At 44.5% G+C, this 19783-nt stretch overlaps 1 protein-coding gene across 3 annotated transcripts in view; it reads left to right on the top strand.

The window, feature by feature from the left end:
* The window catches only part of ABTB3 (ankyrin repeat and BTB domain containing 3), a 174576-nt gene that overhangs the window by 88836 nt on the left and 65957 nt on the right, over positions 1-19783 (top strand). For all 3 annotated transcript variants that reach the window (XM_075754074.1, XM_075754080.1, XM_075754091.1), the window contains exon 2: positions 12627-12776. In XM_075754074.1, coding sequence (XP_075610189.1) covers positions 12627-12776 — 150 coding nt within the window. The remainder of the gene's footprint in view (positions 1-12626; positions 12777-19783) is intronic.

Raw genomic sequence — 19783 nt, 5'->3', positions numbered from 1 at the left:
TGCTGTAGAAATGATCATATCCCTTTACTCTATTGTGGATTTGTGTGTGAATGTCTAGGTGAAAAAGTGGAGGAGATTAATAATGCAGAGGTTCAAATCTGAAGATTATGCATAAATGAAAACTGGGTTTGACCTTTAACCGCTCTGGGAATAAATGTGCAGCCTTTTCTGTCTGCAAAAAGTAATAGAGGGCAACATTTTCAGAAAATGAATGAGAGATTTCAGGAAGAAAACTGTGTCTTGATATCATAAAATTCAGAATGTACAAATGGATACTTGGCAGGAATAAAAAAAAATATTAAACCTCTGTGAAGTTATTTTTAAAAGTCTTTTTCAGTTAAACTGGTAGCCATGTAATGAGCTTGTGCATCTGAACACAGTTAGTTTATATTATAGCTGGGTGGGGAACAGAGTGTCCATCAACTCTGTAAAACCTGAATTATTTGAAATGGGTTCAGCCAGCCAATCTGTAGGGCAAGCGGTCGTAAAATATGCTAGTGACATAGTCTAACGTCTCTTGTAAATTTTTTTCATTGTCTGTAATGATTTTACCATATATATGTATGTATATAGGTTAACCTTTACTGGTCAGAGCTGATTTATTGTTATAGGTGTCTATATCAAAGATCTGGATGGTGAAATACATGCTATTAACGAGCCATTTCTATTTAGTAAGCCAAGTGGAATTTTTGAAGAACGTAAAGGTTACTTTTAGAAAGGACTGTCATCTGGCTGGCATCCAGGGTTTCCAGTCAGTGAAATTTTTAGGTGAATATTTGGCTTTAAATACGTGGCAAAACCCCATTGAAGCACATGCTGAAGGCAGAGGGTTACTCCTTTACTGAGGGTGGGAGCTGGGTACCTTGGTCCCAGGCAGGCCACAGCCGTTGGAACCTGTGCTCAGGTGATGGCAGGTGAGAACATCTCCCCTGCCACGGATACCCCAAATGATGCAGCAAACCTGGCCTAAGCTGGTGGGGGGGATGCAGGGGGCTGTAGGGCACGTCCTGCGTGGGGTTGTGGACAGCTCAGGAGATCGCTGTAGTCCTGTACTGTATGCCTTCAAGGGTAGGTGGTTTTCATCCTGCTGTGCTCAGTGCCATTCTTAGCAGGGTGGGAGGGAGTGTAGTAAATGCTTGGGGTGATGGGATACTGCCCTAAAGCCAGTAAATAGCAGCATGTGTTTCTAAAGCATCTTATCATTCTTTACCTTCATGGTGAGGGTGGAGTGGCTAATCTGATATTCATCTGTGCAAGCAGTTGAAAGGAGATTCTAATTAATTAACCTTTACTGCAGGCTCCACATGCTCCAGTTTACCCAAAACTCATCACTCAGGTGTAATATCCTGACCCTTACAAAGTCAGTAAGAGTTCTGCCAGAGCCACCTGCATTTTCCTGCTGAAGCACGGCAATGTGTGGCAGCAGGGCAATTTTGTTCACCTGTGTCCTGTAGTCCCAGGGTCTTCATTGCAGCCCCTATGTGTCCTGTGTTTTCATCTCTATGCCCTGTTGACTGCAGATTTTAGTGATTTATTTATTTATTTATTTTATTCAATCACATACCCTAGTGCTCTCCCAGAAAGCTTTGAGGCCAATGATTTTGTTTTTCTAAGTTGAAGGATGGTGATGGTTTTAGCTGCTTTTTGCTATTATGGCAGCATTCCCTGGGACAGAGCCCAAGGCTTTGGTGTTTCTGGAAGATGACTTACAGAGCAAACAGCATGCACCCAACTCCACAGAAAGGGGCATTATTCTCCCATCAACTGACCATCTCACCCTTCTAAGGTCAGGTGTTTCACCAGTTTTAATTGCAAACCATCCTTACTCCTGTACATATGGTTTGCATAAGCTTTTGCACACATAACCAGCTCCCAAGTGCAAGGTGGTGATTGCTCTGTAGACCACAGATGCCTCATCTCGCTGCCCTCGATCCTGTTTCCAGCTGCTGCTACCCTGCCCGTCTATGGAATGCAGCTGGTAACTGTGATGGGAATGCCCCGTGCTCTGATATGTATTGTTATTCATGGGGATTGTACAAGCTGATGATGTTCTAAAGCAGAAGGAGGAATTTTGGCAAACAGTTCCTTCTCCTGTAAAAAAGCATACTAATCTTTACAAATATTGAAGCAAATGGAGGAGGTGTTTTTTATGGTAGTCGAAATATTCTTGCCAAGTGTATTGTATAAGTATTCAGTGCAACTGCTCAGAAACTGTAAGCACGTCAGTGTTTTTGAAATGATGGATCCTTTTAGGCATTCAATGAATGGTGCCTCTGCCAAAGGAATGGTGGCACACAGAGAAAGCGGAAAAAATGCTTTTTTGGATCAAGCATTTTGTACTGCTTTACTATAGCTGTGGTACCTGCTACAGGAGCCTGTTTAGACGGTAGGTCTTAAAAAATGGGAGATTATGTGCTTTCATGGGCTTATTCATTTGGAATTGAAATAGTCTGTCTTCTCAAGAAGTCCAAAAGCAATATCGTTACAATTGTATTGGGTTTGTGTGGTAAAGTTGGGGGGGGGGGGGGGGGGGGGGGCTACAGAGGTGGCTTCTGCGAGAAGCTGCCAGAAGCTTCCCCCATGTCCGACAGAGCCAATGCCAGCCAGCTCCAAGACGCACCCACTGCTGGCCAAGGCTGAGCCCATCAGCGACGGTGGTAGCGCCTCTGGGGTAACGTTATTTAAGCAGGGGAAAAAGTTACTGCACAACAGCAACTGCAGCCGGAGAGGGGAGTGTGAATGTGTGAGAGGAACAGCTCTGCAGGCACCAAGGTCGGTGCAGAAGGAGGGGGAGGAGGTGCTCCAGGCACTGGAGCACAGATCCCCTGCAGCCCCTGGAGAAGACCAGGCTGTCCCCCTGCAGCCCATGGAGGTTGATGGTGGAGCAGATATTCACCTGCAGCCCGTGGAGGACCCCACGCCGGAGCAGGAGGAGGCACCTGAAGGAGGCTGTGACCCTGTGGGAAGCCCGTGCTGGAGCAGGCTCCTGGCAGGGCCTGTGGCCTCGTGGAGAGGAGCCCATGCTGGAGCAGGTTTGCTGGCAGGACTTGTGACCCCGTGGGGGACCCATGCTGAGCGGTCTGTTCCTGAAGGTCTGCACCCTGTGGGAGGGACCTACGCTGGAGCAGTTTGTGAAGAACTGCAGCCCGTGGGAGGGACTCAGGTTGGAGAAGTTGGTGGAGGACTGTCTCCCGTGGGAGGGACCCCATGCTGGAGCAGGGGCAGAGTGTGAGGAGTCCTCCCCTGAGGAGGAAGGAGCGGCAGAGACAAGGTCTGATGAACTGACCGCAACCCCCGTTCCCTGTCCCCCTGTGCTGCTGGAGAGGGAGGAGGGAGAGAAATGGGGAGTGAAGTTGAGCCCGGGATGAAGGGAGGGGTGAGGGGGAGCTGTTTTAATATTTGGTTTTATTTCCTCATTAGTTGACTCTGGTCATAAATTAAATTAATTTCCCTAAGTTGGGTCTGTTTTCCACATGACGGTGTTTGGTGAGTGATCTCTCCCTGTCCTTATCTCGACCCACGAACCTTTCCTTATATTTTCTCTGCCCTGTCCAGCTCAGGAGGGGGAGTGATAGAGCGGCTTTGGGGGGCACCTGGCCTCCAGCCAGGGTCAACCCACCACAACAAGAAACTCATAAAAAAGAGACTTGAGCATATACCTATTTGATAATGCTTAATTACCTGATGGTTTTTTTAATCAAATACCAGAGAAGTCCAGACTGTGTTAGGAGAGATGCTGTGTCAGCACCGCTGGGCTTTCAGGCCTTGCCACGTCACGGTTGCTGAAGGGGAAGTTGTCTGTCATAGCTGGGCATTTCAGGGGGCTGATAGTAATGAATGAAGGAAATTTACAGGCTCTGGGAAAGCATATGAATCACCAAATCCTCTTGTTCTGCCTCTATCAGCTGACAGGCCCTTTTCCATAAAATAAAAGCTGTTAATGTTTTCTTTGTCATTTCCAGTGACTCAAAGGCTTAGACCTTCTGCGAACTCTCGGTCTAATAGAGGATTGTGCCTGGTTTTAGCCAAATCTGGTTTTGTATGAGTTAGTAGTCCTGTGCATTCCCAGAGTCCATGTTTATACCAGTGCATATCGTTTTGCCCTTGAGTATGTGTCCGCCATCTCGAATACTGGGAAGAGGGGTCACATGGTTAGGCTGGATGCCATCAAATCCACGTTTTTCTGATCTTCCTTGCTAGCCAGCACTGCGAACAAGTTCATCGTGCTCTTTTCTTCTTGCAAATTACCCATGACCTCTCAACTTCTTGCTTGTATTGAGACACCAAGGGCTGCAACTACTATATTCATTGGCATGTAGCAGAGAAGGAAGACGATAACTGGTATTTTTCTTATTTTATTTTCTGTATCTGAATGCCTCCAATCAAAGAGTGTGATAGAAAAACCTTTCTCCTCCAAATCACTAGGTCCAGGGTAGCATAGCTTAGATCAGGGTAATCTCAAGCTGATAGGTACTCTGTGTGAAATAAATGCAATATGTCAGCTCTAACATCTCTCTGCCAAAAAAATCACAACTTGCACTGAAACTTGTCGCTGTGTCAGTGGAATAGTGTGGCTGAGCGCAGTGTGCTGTTGAGCAATTTTCCTGTTGTGAAGTCGACAAAATGCCCCTTTATGGTCATCAGGGAGAGAGGTGGAGAAAATCGCAGGTAAGTGAAGGCGTGCAGTGCACATCAGTCTCCTCACTAGGGAAAGGGAGGAGGATACGTCCATTGCGTCAGCCGCAGCTTGCCACGCTGTCAGCACACGTGCTGTCTGTCCTGCCCGTGGATGCATGCTGGTAAGCAGCATCTGCTGCTGCTTGCCCAATGGCAGTACCATGAGGGCCACTTCAGGGAACTGGGAGAGACCTTGGGATAAGCACAAGGAGATGGATCTTGCATTTCTTCCCTGCTGGTGGACCGGCTTGCTTCACATTCACTGTTTTTGGGGGTTTTTTTTGGTGGTGGTCTTGAGGATTTTGAAGTTTTGCAGTTGATTTTGGTGGGACCAAGATTTTATTTTCTCTCTATCCTAATAAAAATAAATGTAAAGCTGTAGCTGTTGATTTGGGAGCTTAGTTTCTATGTTTAGTGGGATGTAATCTTCTCTTTTGATCCTTCTTTGGTTTGTAATATATAGCCTAAACAATCAAATCCATCCTGCGTTCCACTTGGTTGTGCACCACTTAACTGCTTGGTACTAGCAGAATATATCCTAATTTAGTTGAATTGTTGTTACTTCTATGCCATTTTAAGCAGCAGTGATTGCCACTCATTATCATTAGGCTAAAATGATTCCCTTAGAAGGATCCTAATAAGGAGGATGTCCCAATTAAGTAGAATGTGTTGTGCTAAGAAACTCCTTACAAGAAAAGATGTCACAGCCACGTGTTGTAATATAATTCTATTATCTTGTCTTCCTATAACATCTGCTCTAATATCTCACAGAGGTACTCTCTGCTTTGGATGACGATCATCTGTTCTGGCTTTTGATGAAATCAAATCCAACTCAGCTGGGATACTGCCCTGAAAACGATCACACGTCTTTGGAAAAAACTGCTCTGCAGATAGGCAGTTACTAAAATTTCCAATTGCAAGGAGCCAGAGACAAAACTGCTCAAACAAAATCTCCAAACTTGGCCAGATGAAATAAAAAAAGTTGCCCTTCCATAGCTCAGGGGATCGTTCTTTGCAGTTGTTCTGGAAGTGAAGTTCCTGATGAGAACCCCAAATCTGCAGAGTTTGTACAACTTCTGTTTGTCGTTCGTCAGTGGTTGCTGCTGTTGATCATTTTTTGGCAGATTTTTTTAGGTTCTCGGTTCTTTCATTTTTAAGCATTATTCATTTGCTCTTCTACTGATTTTTCCAGGAGAGAAAGGGTGATCTCTTGTGGTTAAACTGCATAACTAGAAGCCTTATGCTCTTTTCCTAGCTTTCTCTGGCATTTCTTCTTTCACCTTGAGTTAGTTACTAAGCTCTCTAGTGCTTTCACTTCTGTAAATTGGACATGAATATTACCTTACCTGCTCAACACCAGCGTCTTGAGGCTAAGTGGAAAGCCGGTAATGCTTATTAATGTCTTTGGGTAGTAGGTGTTAAAGACGCACCAAGTAGCGTCCCTTCAGTCTCTTGCATCTGATTCCTATGCCTATTCCACCCATCCTCATTTGGACTGCTTTGCCTACTCTAAGACTCCGGTTCTGGAAACTTTATCTCACCACCTAGCTTTCTGAAGAGCTTTGCATTTTCTCCATGCAAAGCCACTCCCTGTTATTTAACCGGGCTGGAATGTGTGGAAAGAAGACACTTTGCACTCCTTGCCTTGAATGCTTTCCAGGTCTTCTGAAAGCATTGGCTGATATGATTAGTGTTAAGGTTTTCCCCATAGTCCTATTTCTGTAAGGAGAAGTCAAGATGTTTTCCGTCTGCCTTGCCAGTCAGATTGACAGGCTGAGCTTAGGAGTCACAGTGCAGGTTGCTTCAACCAACAGAGGCCATAGGGTTTCTTCATGAGTTTGAGCTTCTACGTGGTGGCTTTTGTTGCTTTGTATTCACCAGCTCCTGCACATTGGTGTCGGGATGCTGAGCTCATGGTGCTGGTGTTCCCACATCGTGCTTCAAAACCTGGTGCGAACCTATGGTTCCTCACATAGTCATGGTTGCCATGATTACTGAATGTGGAGTCAGGACACCTTTTCTGCATGTCAGAGTACCAACTACTTGGGGTTTGTACCTAGTGAAGTGTATTGCTATTGCAAAGGCAGCTGGCAATACTATTGTTCCTTTCCCATACTTTAGATCTCAAGAATGCTTTCTGGTCCTGGGAAATATTTTAGTACATGAGCTGGTGGAAGGAAAGGGATTTTTATTTTTTTTTATTGTATGTTTCGTGAGCTCTTGAACTTCATGTGATTCTTTATGAGAGCAGGAGACTGGACTCAAAGACCTTCTAGTCCCATATTCCTGTGTGAAAAATAAATTATGACAATTGAGTGCATTTCCTACTCCTAAATGTAGTCCTGCTACAGAAGGTCAACATTTTGCTTGAGCAACATAACGTGCAGCACCATATTCTCATGACTGTTTAGGGTTAACTACCATTTTCAGGCCTATTTTGTACAGCAATTTGCCTGATATCTGTCCTGCACACTTAATTTTTATAAACTCTTAGTGGGATCCAGCTGTACCTTGCAGTGGGAGTATAAGCTGTTTTCCAGATATGTACATTTGCTGCAAACGTAGTAGATAGATAAAGAGGGAGGTCAAAGATATTTTGGATTATTTTCACTTGAAAGTAGGAGCCCTTAATTAAATGGAAAAAAAAAAAAAGAAAGAGCACAGCAAAACCTTCATGCTTCTATCCAGACTCTAAATTAATATACATATATAGAAATCTGGCACTCTTTCCAAAGGAACGAATGGTAAAATGTGCAAAAATATTTTATAGTCTTTACGGTGCGTATGGTTTTAGTCAAAACAAACACATTTGTGTTGGGTTTCTGCTAGATGCCTCAGCACAGATCATTTGAATCACATTGTCCAGTGGGCATTTTTTTTAATTTAGTGCCATTGGAAATTTTTTTTGTTTTAGACCGTGGGATTTGAATACTAAAGGAGAGGGAGGAGGCAAACCGAAATGTGAGTGACATGAAGTATTGCAAACCCATGAATGTAGGCAGTGCACGCTTTTCCTTGCTTGCCTTGGTCTGTCACTTTGTGTGTGTGCGTGTAGATGTATACATGCACACACACATATATATAAACTGAATTCAGTGATACTTGAAATACCGTTTGGTCTTGGTTAATTTGCTGTATGCTCAAGCAATAGCTTGATTAAATGTCTTCAAATTCCTTGAAATACAAGTAAAAGTTTCAAATACAGGTCGAATATGGTATGAAGCATGTTTACAATAGGTGAGAAGAGGAAAGTTGGAGCAGTAACTTAAGAGCTACAGTAACTGGAACTGCAAGTTGAGGTTCTGTGTGTTTCTCATGCTCTTCTGAGATGGACTCCCTGTTGAAAATGCTTCTTTAGGTGGCAAAGCTGTTTTGGGACCAGACTGTGGGATGTGTGTTGGAGGTGCTCTTGGCCATCAGGCCCTTCAGGCTGTTTTGCTGTGGAGGCACTGAGTAGCAGGGACAAGCTCTGTCAGGGCTGCTGCCAGGCACTGAGTTTGGGATGTTTGTGTGATGCACGCGCATTTCTTCTCTCATGCTAAAAAGACAGCACGGGTAGCTCCATGGCAAGCTCTGAAATGGGTATGCAGGAATGTACATATATTTGTGCCACAGTCTGCCTTGCAATGAAGGGTTGCCATCAACCAAGCCCAAGAGGTGGGAATGTCTGTGGGGAAACTGGAATAGAGTTACCAGGTACCCCTGGCTTCGGATGAGTTTGCATGAAGGTTTAAAATAAATGCTTCTTTTATATGTTTGGGCATCTTCAGTCTTCACTTTGTCATTTTATGCAATACTTCTTTGGTTTGGGATTTTTAAGTCCTTGGGGACTGAGCTCTGACTTGTGTTTAAGCTGAGCCCAGAGGGTAGGAAAAATGTGGAGTGTATTAATTGTACATCAGATTTTCCCTATGATGTTGTTTTTTCTCTAGAGATTTGGGAGGGGGAGCACTAGGAGCTTGTCACCATGATTTTTTTTAGCATCTTGCTGATTTTAAAATGTATTCTCTGCATTTCTCTTCAGTCTTTCACCTACAGACTGCAGGGTACCCTGAGGCCAAGGGCAAAGTAAATAAAGCAATTTTGGGTATGGCCCATTCTGGATATGTCTCCTTGCAGACAAGTCCTCGACAGATCCCTGCCCCAAGGAGGGTACAGACGAGGGGAAGCAGCAAAAGAGGTGACAATATCCAAATACACTTGAGTGTTTCGATTGGCTTGCCTTGCTCCAGTCGTTCACAGCAGTCATAGATGCAACATACAGCTGCTGTACATTGCTGGGTGGCACAAATCAGCCTGGGGCATACTGGGTGAGTCTGGCCCCTTGTTCATCAGGCAACAGCTGACTGCTTAATTTCCACTCTAGTGAATTAGAGGGAAGAAGAGGGATAGAGGGATAAAGTAATGGGCAAAGAAGCGCACAGGGTTGAGTAACCATGCAGAAAGGAAGGACATTAAGCAATGCTGGTCAAGAGGAAAGACAGATACTGCCGTTCATTTCTGAAGATAGTGCACAGACATCTTTGGTATGGAATGACAGATAGCATTGGCAGCGACAGCCAAAAAAGCAAGGGAAAAAAAAGTCCCGTTTTTCTGGCCATTGGAAACTTGAGGTCCCCACCTGTTTGTCGAGTTCAACACAGTATGGCTGGAGATGTGGCTGATAAAGCAAGCAGATGATACCAGTCGGCAGAGAATTAAAATAAGGAAGCTGAACTGTAGCCAAACCAGTGAAAGCTGGTCGTGGCTATTTAAAGGTTTCTATTTATAAAGAAGATATTTATAATCAAAAAGTTTTTACCTTTTTTGTTCCCCCTCCTTCTATTTGGCATGTTCTCTTCTTGCCAGGGAGCAATTCCCTGCCATAGTCTTTCATCAGCGAGTTTGAGCTTTACATCAAACACTGATAAAAAAAGAGTGGGTTTTTCTTCTAAAAATCATTTTACTCAGTTTTCTTTAATCATTTTTGGGGAAAATGGTTGAAGCTAGAAAATTGGCAGAGTTTCATGCCCGAGCCATAGAATTCCATTTCTCCATACTGACAAAAACCAGATCTGATCCAGCAAAATTCTGAGAGTTACAAACAATCTTCCATCACCCCACTGGTCACCCGCTGTGGTCAATTATAGTTTTGAAGCTGGCATATAAGTATCAGATGTTTGGCTATTGCATGTCTTTACTAATCTCCAACTCAACTAAAAGCCTTTGGCATGACATATCCTATAATTTGCTAAGTTTTTGAACAATGGCACATTTTGCATTTCATTTGGACTTTTCATCTGAGAACCTAAGAATACGCTTCCTTCGCTAAAGAACAGAGTAATTAATCATCAGGGCTGTTTGTAAGGAAAAGGCCTGGCTGTGGGAACGAAGTCATAGACAAAGTAGAGAATAAAATGTCTATATCCCACTGCTTTAATCACTCGGAGAAATATCTCCTGTACATATTATGATTGTAAACAATTTGAATCGTATTTGTAAAGGTATCTTAAACCAGTAATTTCTTCCACGCTTAAGATGTGTTTTCACTGAAAAATTATCTTCTTGTTGGATATTCATTGTTTTAAAGATGCCATAAAGATATTTGTGCTCTATTTCTTGTTTTTAGAAAACTCTTTGAGTATTAGAGTAGTTACACATCTGTTTTCTTCAGGGAAGGCTCTTCCAATTTTGCCTTGATTTCTATCCATTAAAATTATAAAAAATAATCTAAATAAATGAGAGAGATTTCCAAGAGAGAACACTTACTAAAATATGCAGGCAAGTCTGCATTTTAAATCCAGGTGTGGTACTTCTCAAGCTCTGTACATCCCCAGAATATAAATGTTGATCAGTGTGCGAGTCAGCCACTGAGCGGTGGCAGGAGAATTTGCAGAACTTGTTTGATAAGCTGTTGTCACTTTTTATCCCTTACCTCTCTGCTTTTAATTCTTTCCTCCCTGTTGCTGTGTCAGATGTCTTGCTTTTTCTCTCCAGGGCGCTGCTTCTTGAGTCGTGTTCCTTGCTCGTGACCTTCCACTGTGCATACGGTTTCACTGTGGTTGTTGGGACCCCGGGACTGGAGATAGGGCTGAGATAATGGCTGCTGCTGCTCCTCTGTCTCCAGCGTTCAAACAGGCTACTAGGGAATTTGTTCTGGTGTTGCTGTTGTGTGCAGAGGGTGGTCTAGGTTTAGGTTGCTGTTTTATGGCCATGGTGGACAAGACCTTTTGATCCCAGTATTCTCAGTGTATACACATGCTTTTTGTTTGGAATGTGCTCACTGAACCTGCATCGCCTCTCTCTTCCCAGGGTGGGATGTTTTTAAGTCCATGCTGCAAATACAACTTTTAGACCAAACTGTTAGCAGAGAGGAGATGGATGTGAGGAGGGAATCCAAAGGAGTTTGGTGGAGCTAACAAGGTGGCTGAGAAACGTCCCCTCTCATGTGTGTTACCTGGTCTTGCAGTGCTCCAGAGCAGTGATGTCTGTGAGGCTGTTTCATAACTGAAGTAAACAGTAGTTAAGGTAGATGTTCTGCCCAGGACCTCCAATGTTATACCTATTGGTAGAATTATTGATCCATAGCGTTAGATGCCGTATACTTAGTGACCTGGGAAACTAAGTTCTTCCCCCTGAAGAAAAACACTAAATATGTATCTGTAGAATCATAGAATGGTTTCGGTTGGAAGGGACCTCAGAGGTCATCTAATTCCACCCCGCCTGCCATAGGCAGGGACACCCTCCACTAGAGCAGGTTGCCCAAAGCCCTGTCCAACCTGGCTTTGAAGACTTCCAGGGATGGGGCCTCCACAATCTCTCTGGGCAACCTGTTCCAGTGTCGCACCACCCTCACCTCTTCCTTAACATATTTTGTAAGGTCTGCTGGGCCCATAAGGGCAGAACCTCCCCCCTGTGCTTAAAAGGAAGGAATAGTAAAAGCTAATGGAAAAAATACTTGTCCTACTCTGGCTTCTTTTCCAGGGTAATTGTTGCATAATATGCAATCTGAGATGAGATGAAATTTAATCATCAGAGGTACAATTCCATTGCCTTCAGTGGGTCTCCACCTGTGTGTGTCCCACCAGGACTGGGAAGGTGATGCTGTGGAGAGCATGGCCATAGCTGGCTGTTTATAGACCACAGGAAGGTAGGAGAGCTTGCTCTCCGAGCTGGACTTCCATGCATCTGTTACCCAAGGATGGTAATGCAGCGATTGCTCTTGTAAATATGTTCTGGTTTGTAGCATGACAGTGATTTTGATTAATAAACGTGTGCCCTCTATCTACTCCTGAGGCTTTAGATGTCATGGCAGAAAGTGACCTTTGTGCCTGAATGAATGTGTATGTAAATTATTTTATGTCAGTAGCTTTACTTGTGCCCTGCCCCACAAAAATTCACAGCTGTAAGGGCTTCTGCATAATGGACTTTTGAAGCCTGAACAGTTCAATTGCCAGGAGTTGTATGTACAAAAGAAATCCAATAAGCCCATCAGTGACATTGTGAGCATCTTGACTCTATCCATTATTTTGGCAATTGTTGGTGGAATTCCCCTTACAGGAAAATTCTGTAAATGTATTGTCTGTCTTGTGTATAATTTTAAAGCCAATCTTTAAGAATTCTGTCGCTGGGATACCAGTTTCTAATAAATTTGTATGGGTTTAGAGTAGTTTCTAGGAGGCTTCTTTGGAACCCTCTTGACCTCCTTCTTGGGCAATTCTCTAGGACTTTCTGTAAGAATTATCCCTAAGTGACATCGTAAGAGACTTGAGGATATTCAGAAGAGTCAATGAGCACCACTTCTAAGAGCGTGGGTCATCTGTGACATTGAGCCACAGATAGTGATTGGTTTTGAGCTCTCCACACACAGGCTCTGTCTTGGAATGTCCCAAAACTGATGCAGTGGTGGCACCAAAGTCATCCATACTGGCTGAAATTACATTGGACTTCTTTTTTTTTATCCACTGTAGGTGTTCTCTGCCTGCCGGACAGCTTGAACCTTCACAAAGACCAGCAAAGGTCAAACAAGCCCGGGGAAGTGCAGATGTTCAGCCAGTCAGAGCTGAGGACCATCGAGCAATCTTTACTTGCTACACGTGTGGGGAGCATTGCTGAACTCAGTAAGTACAAGTCTGCTGGAATTGTTTGGGTTTCTGTCCTCGAAGTAAAGCAAAGCCAGTTGCATTGCCTGGTTGTGCAGAGGAGAGATGAGGAGTCACGTGTAATGTTGAAGGAGACGTTGGGTCAGATGTAGCCATGTTTATGCTCCATGGCCAGTTTGGAAGCTGAAGCCATAGGAGGAGAGGAGTCTCGTGCAGTCTCAGAGCAATGCATGTGACTTGTTTGCACACACTGCTCTTATTTTTAAAAGTGAGACATGCTTTATTTCATCTTTCCTGTGTTGTGTTTGAAAGCACCTCACAGCTTGGTCAGACTTGCAAACGTCTGTCATATTGGTGTCCTGTCTCATTTCACTGGGATACTTCTTTTGAGATGGGCAAGCAAAAAGCTGAAGGCTGCAATAAGTGAAGGAAATACTGTCACAAATTTAAAGCAAAGCTAGTTTCACCTGTGTTAGAGAGGGTCCTTCACCCTGCCTTGCTTTGTCCAGGTTCCAGGAAAGAACAACTCCTCAAACCTGTACCAGAGGAATTTGCTCCTGGAAGATAAATTATTTTCTAGTAATTAAAGCATGTTTTGGGAAATGTGAGAATCTGTGATATTTGTCAAAATCTGAAAGCTTTGGTTTCAGCTCACATAAATTGTAGAAGGCAGATGCCATGGGAATCCCCATATGACATGGAGATATAGTTACCAGAAGTGCCTTTTTAATTTTTAATTTTTTTTTATTAAGAGAGAAGCCTTCCATCACATGTTTACAGTATAGTTAAGAGATAAGAAGCTGTGTAGGTAACCAGAAACGTTCAGACCAAAAAAGGTTTTTTTCTAAGGTCAGTCAGAAATACTGTCAAGTATTTTATTTCCTGAGGTCTGTTATGAAATTTTGGGGAGAAATTGAAAAGACTCAAATCTATGAAGATACATGCAGCCCAGCTTACTGTTGTTCTTATTACTGAATTCTGGGTTGTAAAGAACACGTACAGGGGTCTCATGTTCATTTTCCTGGCTTTCTCTGTAGTAATGGGAGTCTCCTCTATAGCTCCATCATATCATTAGGGCTCAGTTTACGTGCTGTTCATGAGCAGTGTGCATGCACCATAGATGTTTGTCTGCAAGCCACAATATACATTTCGGTTTTCAGCTTGCTAATTTTTCTCTGCTCTGGTGAAACGTCAACAAGCCAAGAGCACTTACATGCCTTAGCGTGAAGTGTTGCTCCGTCTCTGGAATCAGGTGTTTGGTGTTATTCAAATTAAGTAATTTATGCTTATTTATTTCACGCATATGAAACACACAACAGTACTGTCTGTGTGCCAACTAAATTATGCATGATACGGCTCTCTTTTTTTAAAGTACATACAGTTGTGTTTTAATAAATAAGTAGTCTGTAGATATTTCAGGGCTTTTTCCATTCTGGATTCTTTGAACCTCTGTATGCAACCCAAAAAGCTAGACTTCTTAATCCTCCCCCTGTTTTGTTTTTTAATTCGATTTCCAGAAATCTATCATCTCTAAGTAGTCCTATGTCAGATTCAAATGCTTGGTTGTTAGGGTTTCCTCTCTATATGTCTGTTGACTGCAAACACAGGCAAAACACTCTTCAGGGTGGCCAACTCGAAGAAGAAAAGAATGCATCGGTGGGAGTTAGATGCAGCTGTCAGAGAGAGGTTGGCATCTCCAACCAGCACGCTGGTAGCCCTCCAGAAAGCCCTCTGGACAACTGTCGAGGGTACCTCCCCAGCTGCTGCAAGCAGATGCATGTCGGGGAAGAAGCAGTAGGAGGAATGGTAATTGGCAAAGCTTGCAAGGCTTGAAGCTCAGTTGGGTAGAAATCTTTGCTGGGGAGCAGTGCTGGTGCAGAGTTCAAAACTGCATTGTGAAATGCAGAGGGAGGCGTGGCATGTCTGTTGGCAGAACCCTTTGGATTTGGGGGAAAGTCCTAAAATGAAAGGAAAAGGGAGCAGTGAGGGATACAAGGGAGTTTGCTCTTTGTTCAGTGCTTGTCTATCTGTCTCTGGCATCAGCAGAGGCTGTGACCTGGAGGTTACAGCAAAGCTTCTGCCACAGAGGGAGGTTGGGGAACCGCAGCGTGGGGGCAGAAACGCAGAGCAGCGGGGAGAAGCCAGGGGGGAACACCTGGGGATCAGGGCACGTTGGTGGGGAGGGAGTAGGCGAGGGAGGATTTATCAATGCTTTGGTGGTGTGAGGGGGATGGAGAGCTTTAGAAGTGGTGTTGTGGAGAGGGAAGAGGATATGGAGAAAGTGGGATATGAGGAAAAGGTTAGATGTGTAAAAGCTCCTGCTTTTGTGGGGATCAATAAAGGTGGTGAGGGAGACTCTCTGGATAGGAGGGAATAAGGAGGATAGCACTTGTGAAGAGAGGAGGAGGAGATAGCAACCAGGAGTGAGCGGCAAGAACCAAAACTCAACCATCAGAGTGGGCAGTCCTCAAGCATGTATCCACAGTGTCCCACCAGCTTGCAATATCCCAGGAGCCAGGACTTCATTTCTGTGTTCTTCGTAAGAGCACAAAAGACAAGGGCAAAGAAGGATCTTGCAATAAAGCAATTTAATTTTATCTCAGAGAAAAAAAAAAAAAAAGGCAATTCTAATTGAATGAGGTTTCCTATAGTTTATCAACATTAATAATTAAAGTATTGCAAGTATGCAGAATAACTAGAATTAACAAATGCCTGCTTGCAGAGGAAAGGTTTCCCCTGCTCTCAGTTCTGCCCAGCATTCTTGCACACAGTGACGTGGCCACCTGCTGAGCTGCTGAAGGCTTTGAGATAGGAAATGAAATCTGTCCCATGGAGGACAACAGGTGCCAAACGGGACCCATTTGCTGCCCAGTGCCTGTATTTCAGCTCAAATCTTCTTAGTTTCTTCACGGTCTTTATGTCTGTCCCAGGTGGAAAATAGATCCACAAGGTGAAAAGCCTTGTGTCTTGTGGTACCTTCACCTTTCCCTACATGTGATGCCCTCATTTGTCTGCTCCCTTTGTTGGTTCACGAATGCTGTCAGTGTATTAGAAAACAGCATTTGGGTGAGCTGCTTCTCCCCAGGGGGTGAAAGTGGTGAGAGAAATTTGGGGAAAGGTGGACATGACTGTAGATGGAGGGCAGCACCCTCTGAGAATGCTGCAGAAGAGGAGGTCAACCTGGGCTGCCATTGAGGGGTCCTCATGACCCGGGAGGTACAACCAGACTTGCAGATGCTGCTCTGGTTCCCCCCAGACCTTGTTTGCCTGGTGCTTCTGCTCTCATCTCTTGGGCTTAGCAGGCAGCGGGCGCTGGTTGTCCCTGCGATGGGCCTGCCCTGCCTGGCAGCAGCGGGGCGAGGTAGTGCCGCTGGCCCTGGGACGTTCTCCCAGAAACAGGAAAAAGAGGCGGTGTTGCTGACTTAAGGAAAAAATCAAAGCAAGGTTCTGTCTCCAGGACTTTGGAGGAGAATGTAAATAGAGACCTAATTCTGCAACGCAATTACGGCAGTAATGTGTGATTCCAAGGAGAAGGCTTGAAAAATTAATGTGAAACCTTATTCATTAAAATATAATGAACATGGCACAAAGTTAAGGAACAACAATAAATTTGGCCTACGTTATGTTGGCATTTAGTATTCAGGAATTGTAATTGCCTACTACAGTATGTTTTAAAATAATGTGATTTCATTTGAAATGCTTATTATATAGAGAACATTGGGAAGAACTGAAGCACAGCAAAAAATAATAGGATTTTAAGCAGTAGCCTGACAGTATTTTACTGTTTAATCTTAGAGAAAATATTTCACAAGAAATGGTTGGGTTTTGGGTTTTTTTTCAGTTTTTCCTAAAGTTTCCTGTATTTCCAGACGAGACCTGGAGGAGAAGGGGAATAGATTTCCACTCCCCCAAAAACGTTTTGGGAATTCTTCAAGGTTTCTAGTTCTCCTCTTTATTTCCTTCTCTTTCAGACAGGGAAAAATAAGGAGACTGAATAGAGGAAAAAAAAAAAGGAGGGGGGAATATTAGGGACAGCCATGGAGAGATCCCATGTTGCTGTATTTTGACCTTTGTTGTTGTTCTTTATATGTGTGTTTGCAATTCACAAAACATTTATGTTATATTTAACAGCGTAACAGTCCAACACACCTGTTCACCACCTATCTAAAAATACCGCTGCCGGCTTGGAGACCAGGTGCAGAAGGGATGAGGCTCACAAGTGGAGGTTGCTGGTGTTTTGCAGGATGAAGGAGGACTGACTCCCTTGTGTGTGCCCATGGGGGGTGAGAGGGAAGAGCGGAGCCTTGGGGTATGCTGGGCACCAACCCTGGCTCCAAGAAATACTCCTCCCTTGCTGCCTTCAGGTGGAGACTAAGGTGTTAGTATACGGCTGAGCAGGGAAAGCCACCCCATGCTGAGGTGTATGTGAAGGGCTGCCGGAGGTCTGTGTCTCTTGAGCCGCACAGAGGGGTAAACTGTGGCTTAGGATGTCATCCAAGCTGTGTCTTCATGCATGTCTTCAGGTTAGAGCAGAAAACTGTTTGCGGCTTGCTTTGAGTCCAAAGATTACCCATCCACTACAACTTTCCTGGGTGGGAAGTTGGCCACACAGTCTTGTGCAAACCACGGTGTCTGGTGGTGGTGGTGGTGGTGGTATTACTCTGAGTGTTAACCACAAGTAGGCATTTTTATCTTAAACTAGGATGATCTGAAGATGCGGATGTGACTTAATGCTGCTGATCTGAGAGCTTTTTAGCCTTTGAATGGTGTTTTACTTACAGAAGCTCCCAGATTTGATGTTCAGGCTGGTATTTCCTCCACGTCACCACTCAGGTCTCAGCAAGGTTTTCTTTATTTGCCAATGGAAAAATGCCACCCTTCTCCATCATCTTCTCTTTGCCTCTGCAGTGCTGAATGTATATATTTCCAAAATAACAGCCTCCTAGTAGATCTTGGCACACTTTTAGGGATGAAAGGAAGGGTTACTGCTCAAGTCTAAGTAGGAATGTGATTGCACATACCAATTCTGTTTTTCATTTCTCCTCGTAGCTGAGGAGCCCCAGCTGAGGAGACGATGAAAGTTGACATCCCCTCCCTCGCCTTTTCATCTAGCCTCAATCCTCTGCAACCAACAGGAGGGAGCACTGCAGGAGCCGTACAAATTGATTTATGTCCTGTAAATAAGAGGTTAAACCCAGGCTTAGAAGGAAATGCCAGGGTAAAGGTGCTTGCTGGAAGGGTGGCATCTGAAGGAGGGTTGTTTTAAGTGCTCTACTTATTTACTGCCAGAACAAAAGCCCTGTTTGCCAGATATTTTTTCTCAGACTAAGCAACACCATAGAGAAAGACTAAAGCGTATTCCCTGTGAACGGTTTGGTTCATGCAGCGTAGTGTGAGCCAAACGGGAGGTACTGGCTGAGACCTGCAATTCTGATGGTAGTGCTCCCTTCTTCAGTGTAGGGTTTGGCCATAGACTGGCAGTTTGCGTGGACTGGATGTGATATGATCATCATCTGGATGTCATGATACTTTTCTTAGTTTTCAAGGGCCCTCCGCTGGGTTATGGTGTCTCGTTTGTGTCTCCTTCTTGCTGCCATCCACATGTCATCCGCTCTGTGTGTTGAGATGCCCCTTTGTCCCACAGTAAAGAAAGCAAATTAAAGCAATGCTTAAATGCTAGCTAGTTTCTTGCCTCCATTAAGTGCTAGCTGGTTGCTGGCTCCCCGAGCTGCTACTCTGTTCCCCTTGCAACCTCCTCCCAGTGATGGACCAGCCTCCATTCGCAGGCTGCGTCTGCACACAAGAAGGGTTGTGGGTTACTTAACAGCCCCAAATGACCTCCTCCTTTTCTTCTCTTCTCCCTGAGATACCCACTATCATAAACCATAAAGCAACACGTTTATTTATTAGTGGAAATGAAGCAGGAGGGAAGATAATTTGAAAATACCAGTCTACACCCTGCTAAGGCTTTACCTTCCCTGTCACTGCCTTGCTGACCAGGGGGTGGTGGATTTCTATCTTGCATTACAGGCACTGAACAGAGGCAGCTATCGCTTGCCTGGGTCCCAGTCTGCTGTCAGTGCTCCTTTGGGGGCTTCCCCCATGGGGTGAGACTCAGCTCTCTGCCTTCCTGGGGTCCGGGCCAGGGTCTGTCACCATGCAGGTGGTTCTGTTCCCCTGGGGCTTCTACCTCATGCGTTAAAGCCCACTCAGGTTTAACAGAGGCAAAAGGCATCGCCTTGGTGGGTGGAGGATGCTGGAGTCCCAACCCTCCACCGCCCCTTCCCAATAGACCAATATATCAGCTCAGAACTCCCCCATGTACATCACCCTTGAGGAGCAGACTCCTGTTCACCCCTGAACTCCTGTGCATCACAGCACGCTCAGAGTTAAACCAGCATTTTCCTTTCCTTAGGTCTGAAGTCGTCCCAGTCCCTGCTGTGCAGAGTGCAGGCAGTCGGCCAGGCCAGACTGAGCACTCTTCAGTTGACCTGCTCAGCCACGGGGGAGCTCTTAAATTCAGAGTTTGAGGACATGGGTCCATGTCAGGCCAAAGAAAATCCAGGGACGGTGGTCTATAAGGCGGTGGCAGTCCACAGAAGGAAGGCTCTGTATTGTATCGGCAGATGAATAACTCATCCGAGTCAAAGCCTGTTTTGTTTATAGTTGACGTGGTTTAAGAGGCACCAAACACAAACATCATGCTTGCCACATTGGATTGGAGATTTGAAGGTAATAGTGTTATTATAATAGGTATGTGAACTTAAAAGGTTTAATTATTATTGTGGCTTTTTTAATGGAATATATCCAATCCCTAATTTCTCAGTTTTCAAAGGCTTTGCAAACACTAAATTGCACACAAACACGTACTCTGTAATATAAATAGAAGCTTCATGATGGTGGGATAAGTGGAGATAAAAGGTTAAATGATCTGTGGGAGGCCACGGGGGGACTACTGTCAAGAAATGGGCTGCTCATATCCCCATCCTGTCTTTTGGTGCTGAATTCAGAGTTTGGGACCACAG

This window comes from Balearica regulorum, chromosome 1 (genome assembly GCF_011004875.1).
Source record: "Balearica regulorum gibbericeps isolate bBalReg1 chromosome 1, bBalReg1.pri, whole genome shotgun sequence".
Classification (NCBI taxonomy): domain Eukaryota; kingdom Metazoa; phylum Chordata; class Aves; order Gruiformes; family Gruidae; genus Balearica; species Balearica regulorum.
This window is presented reverse-complemented; position numbering and strand designations above follow the sequence as displayed.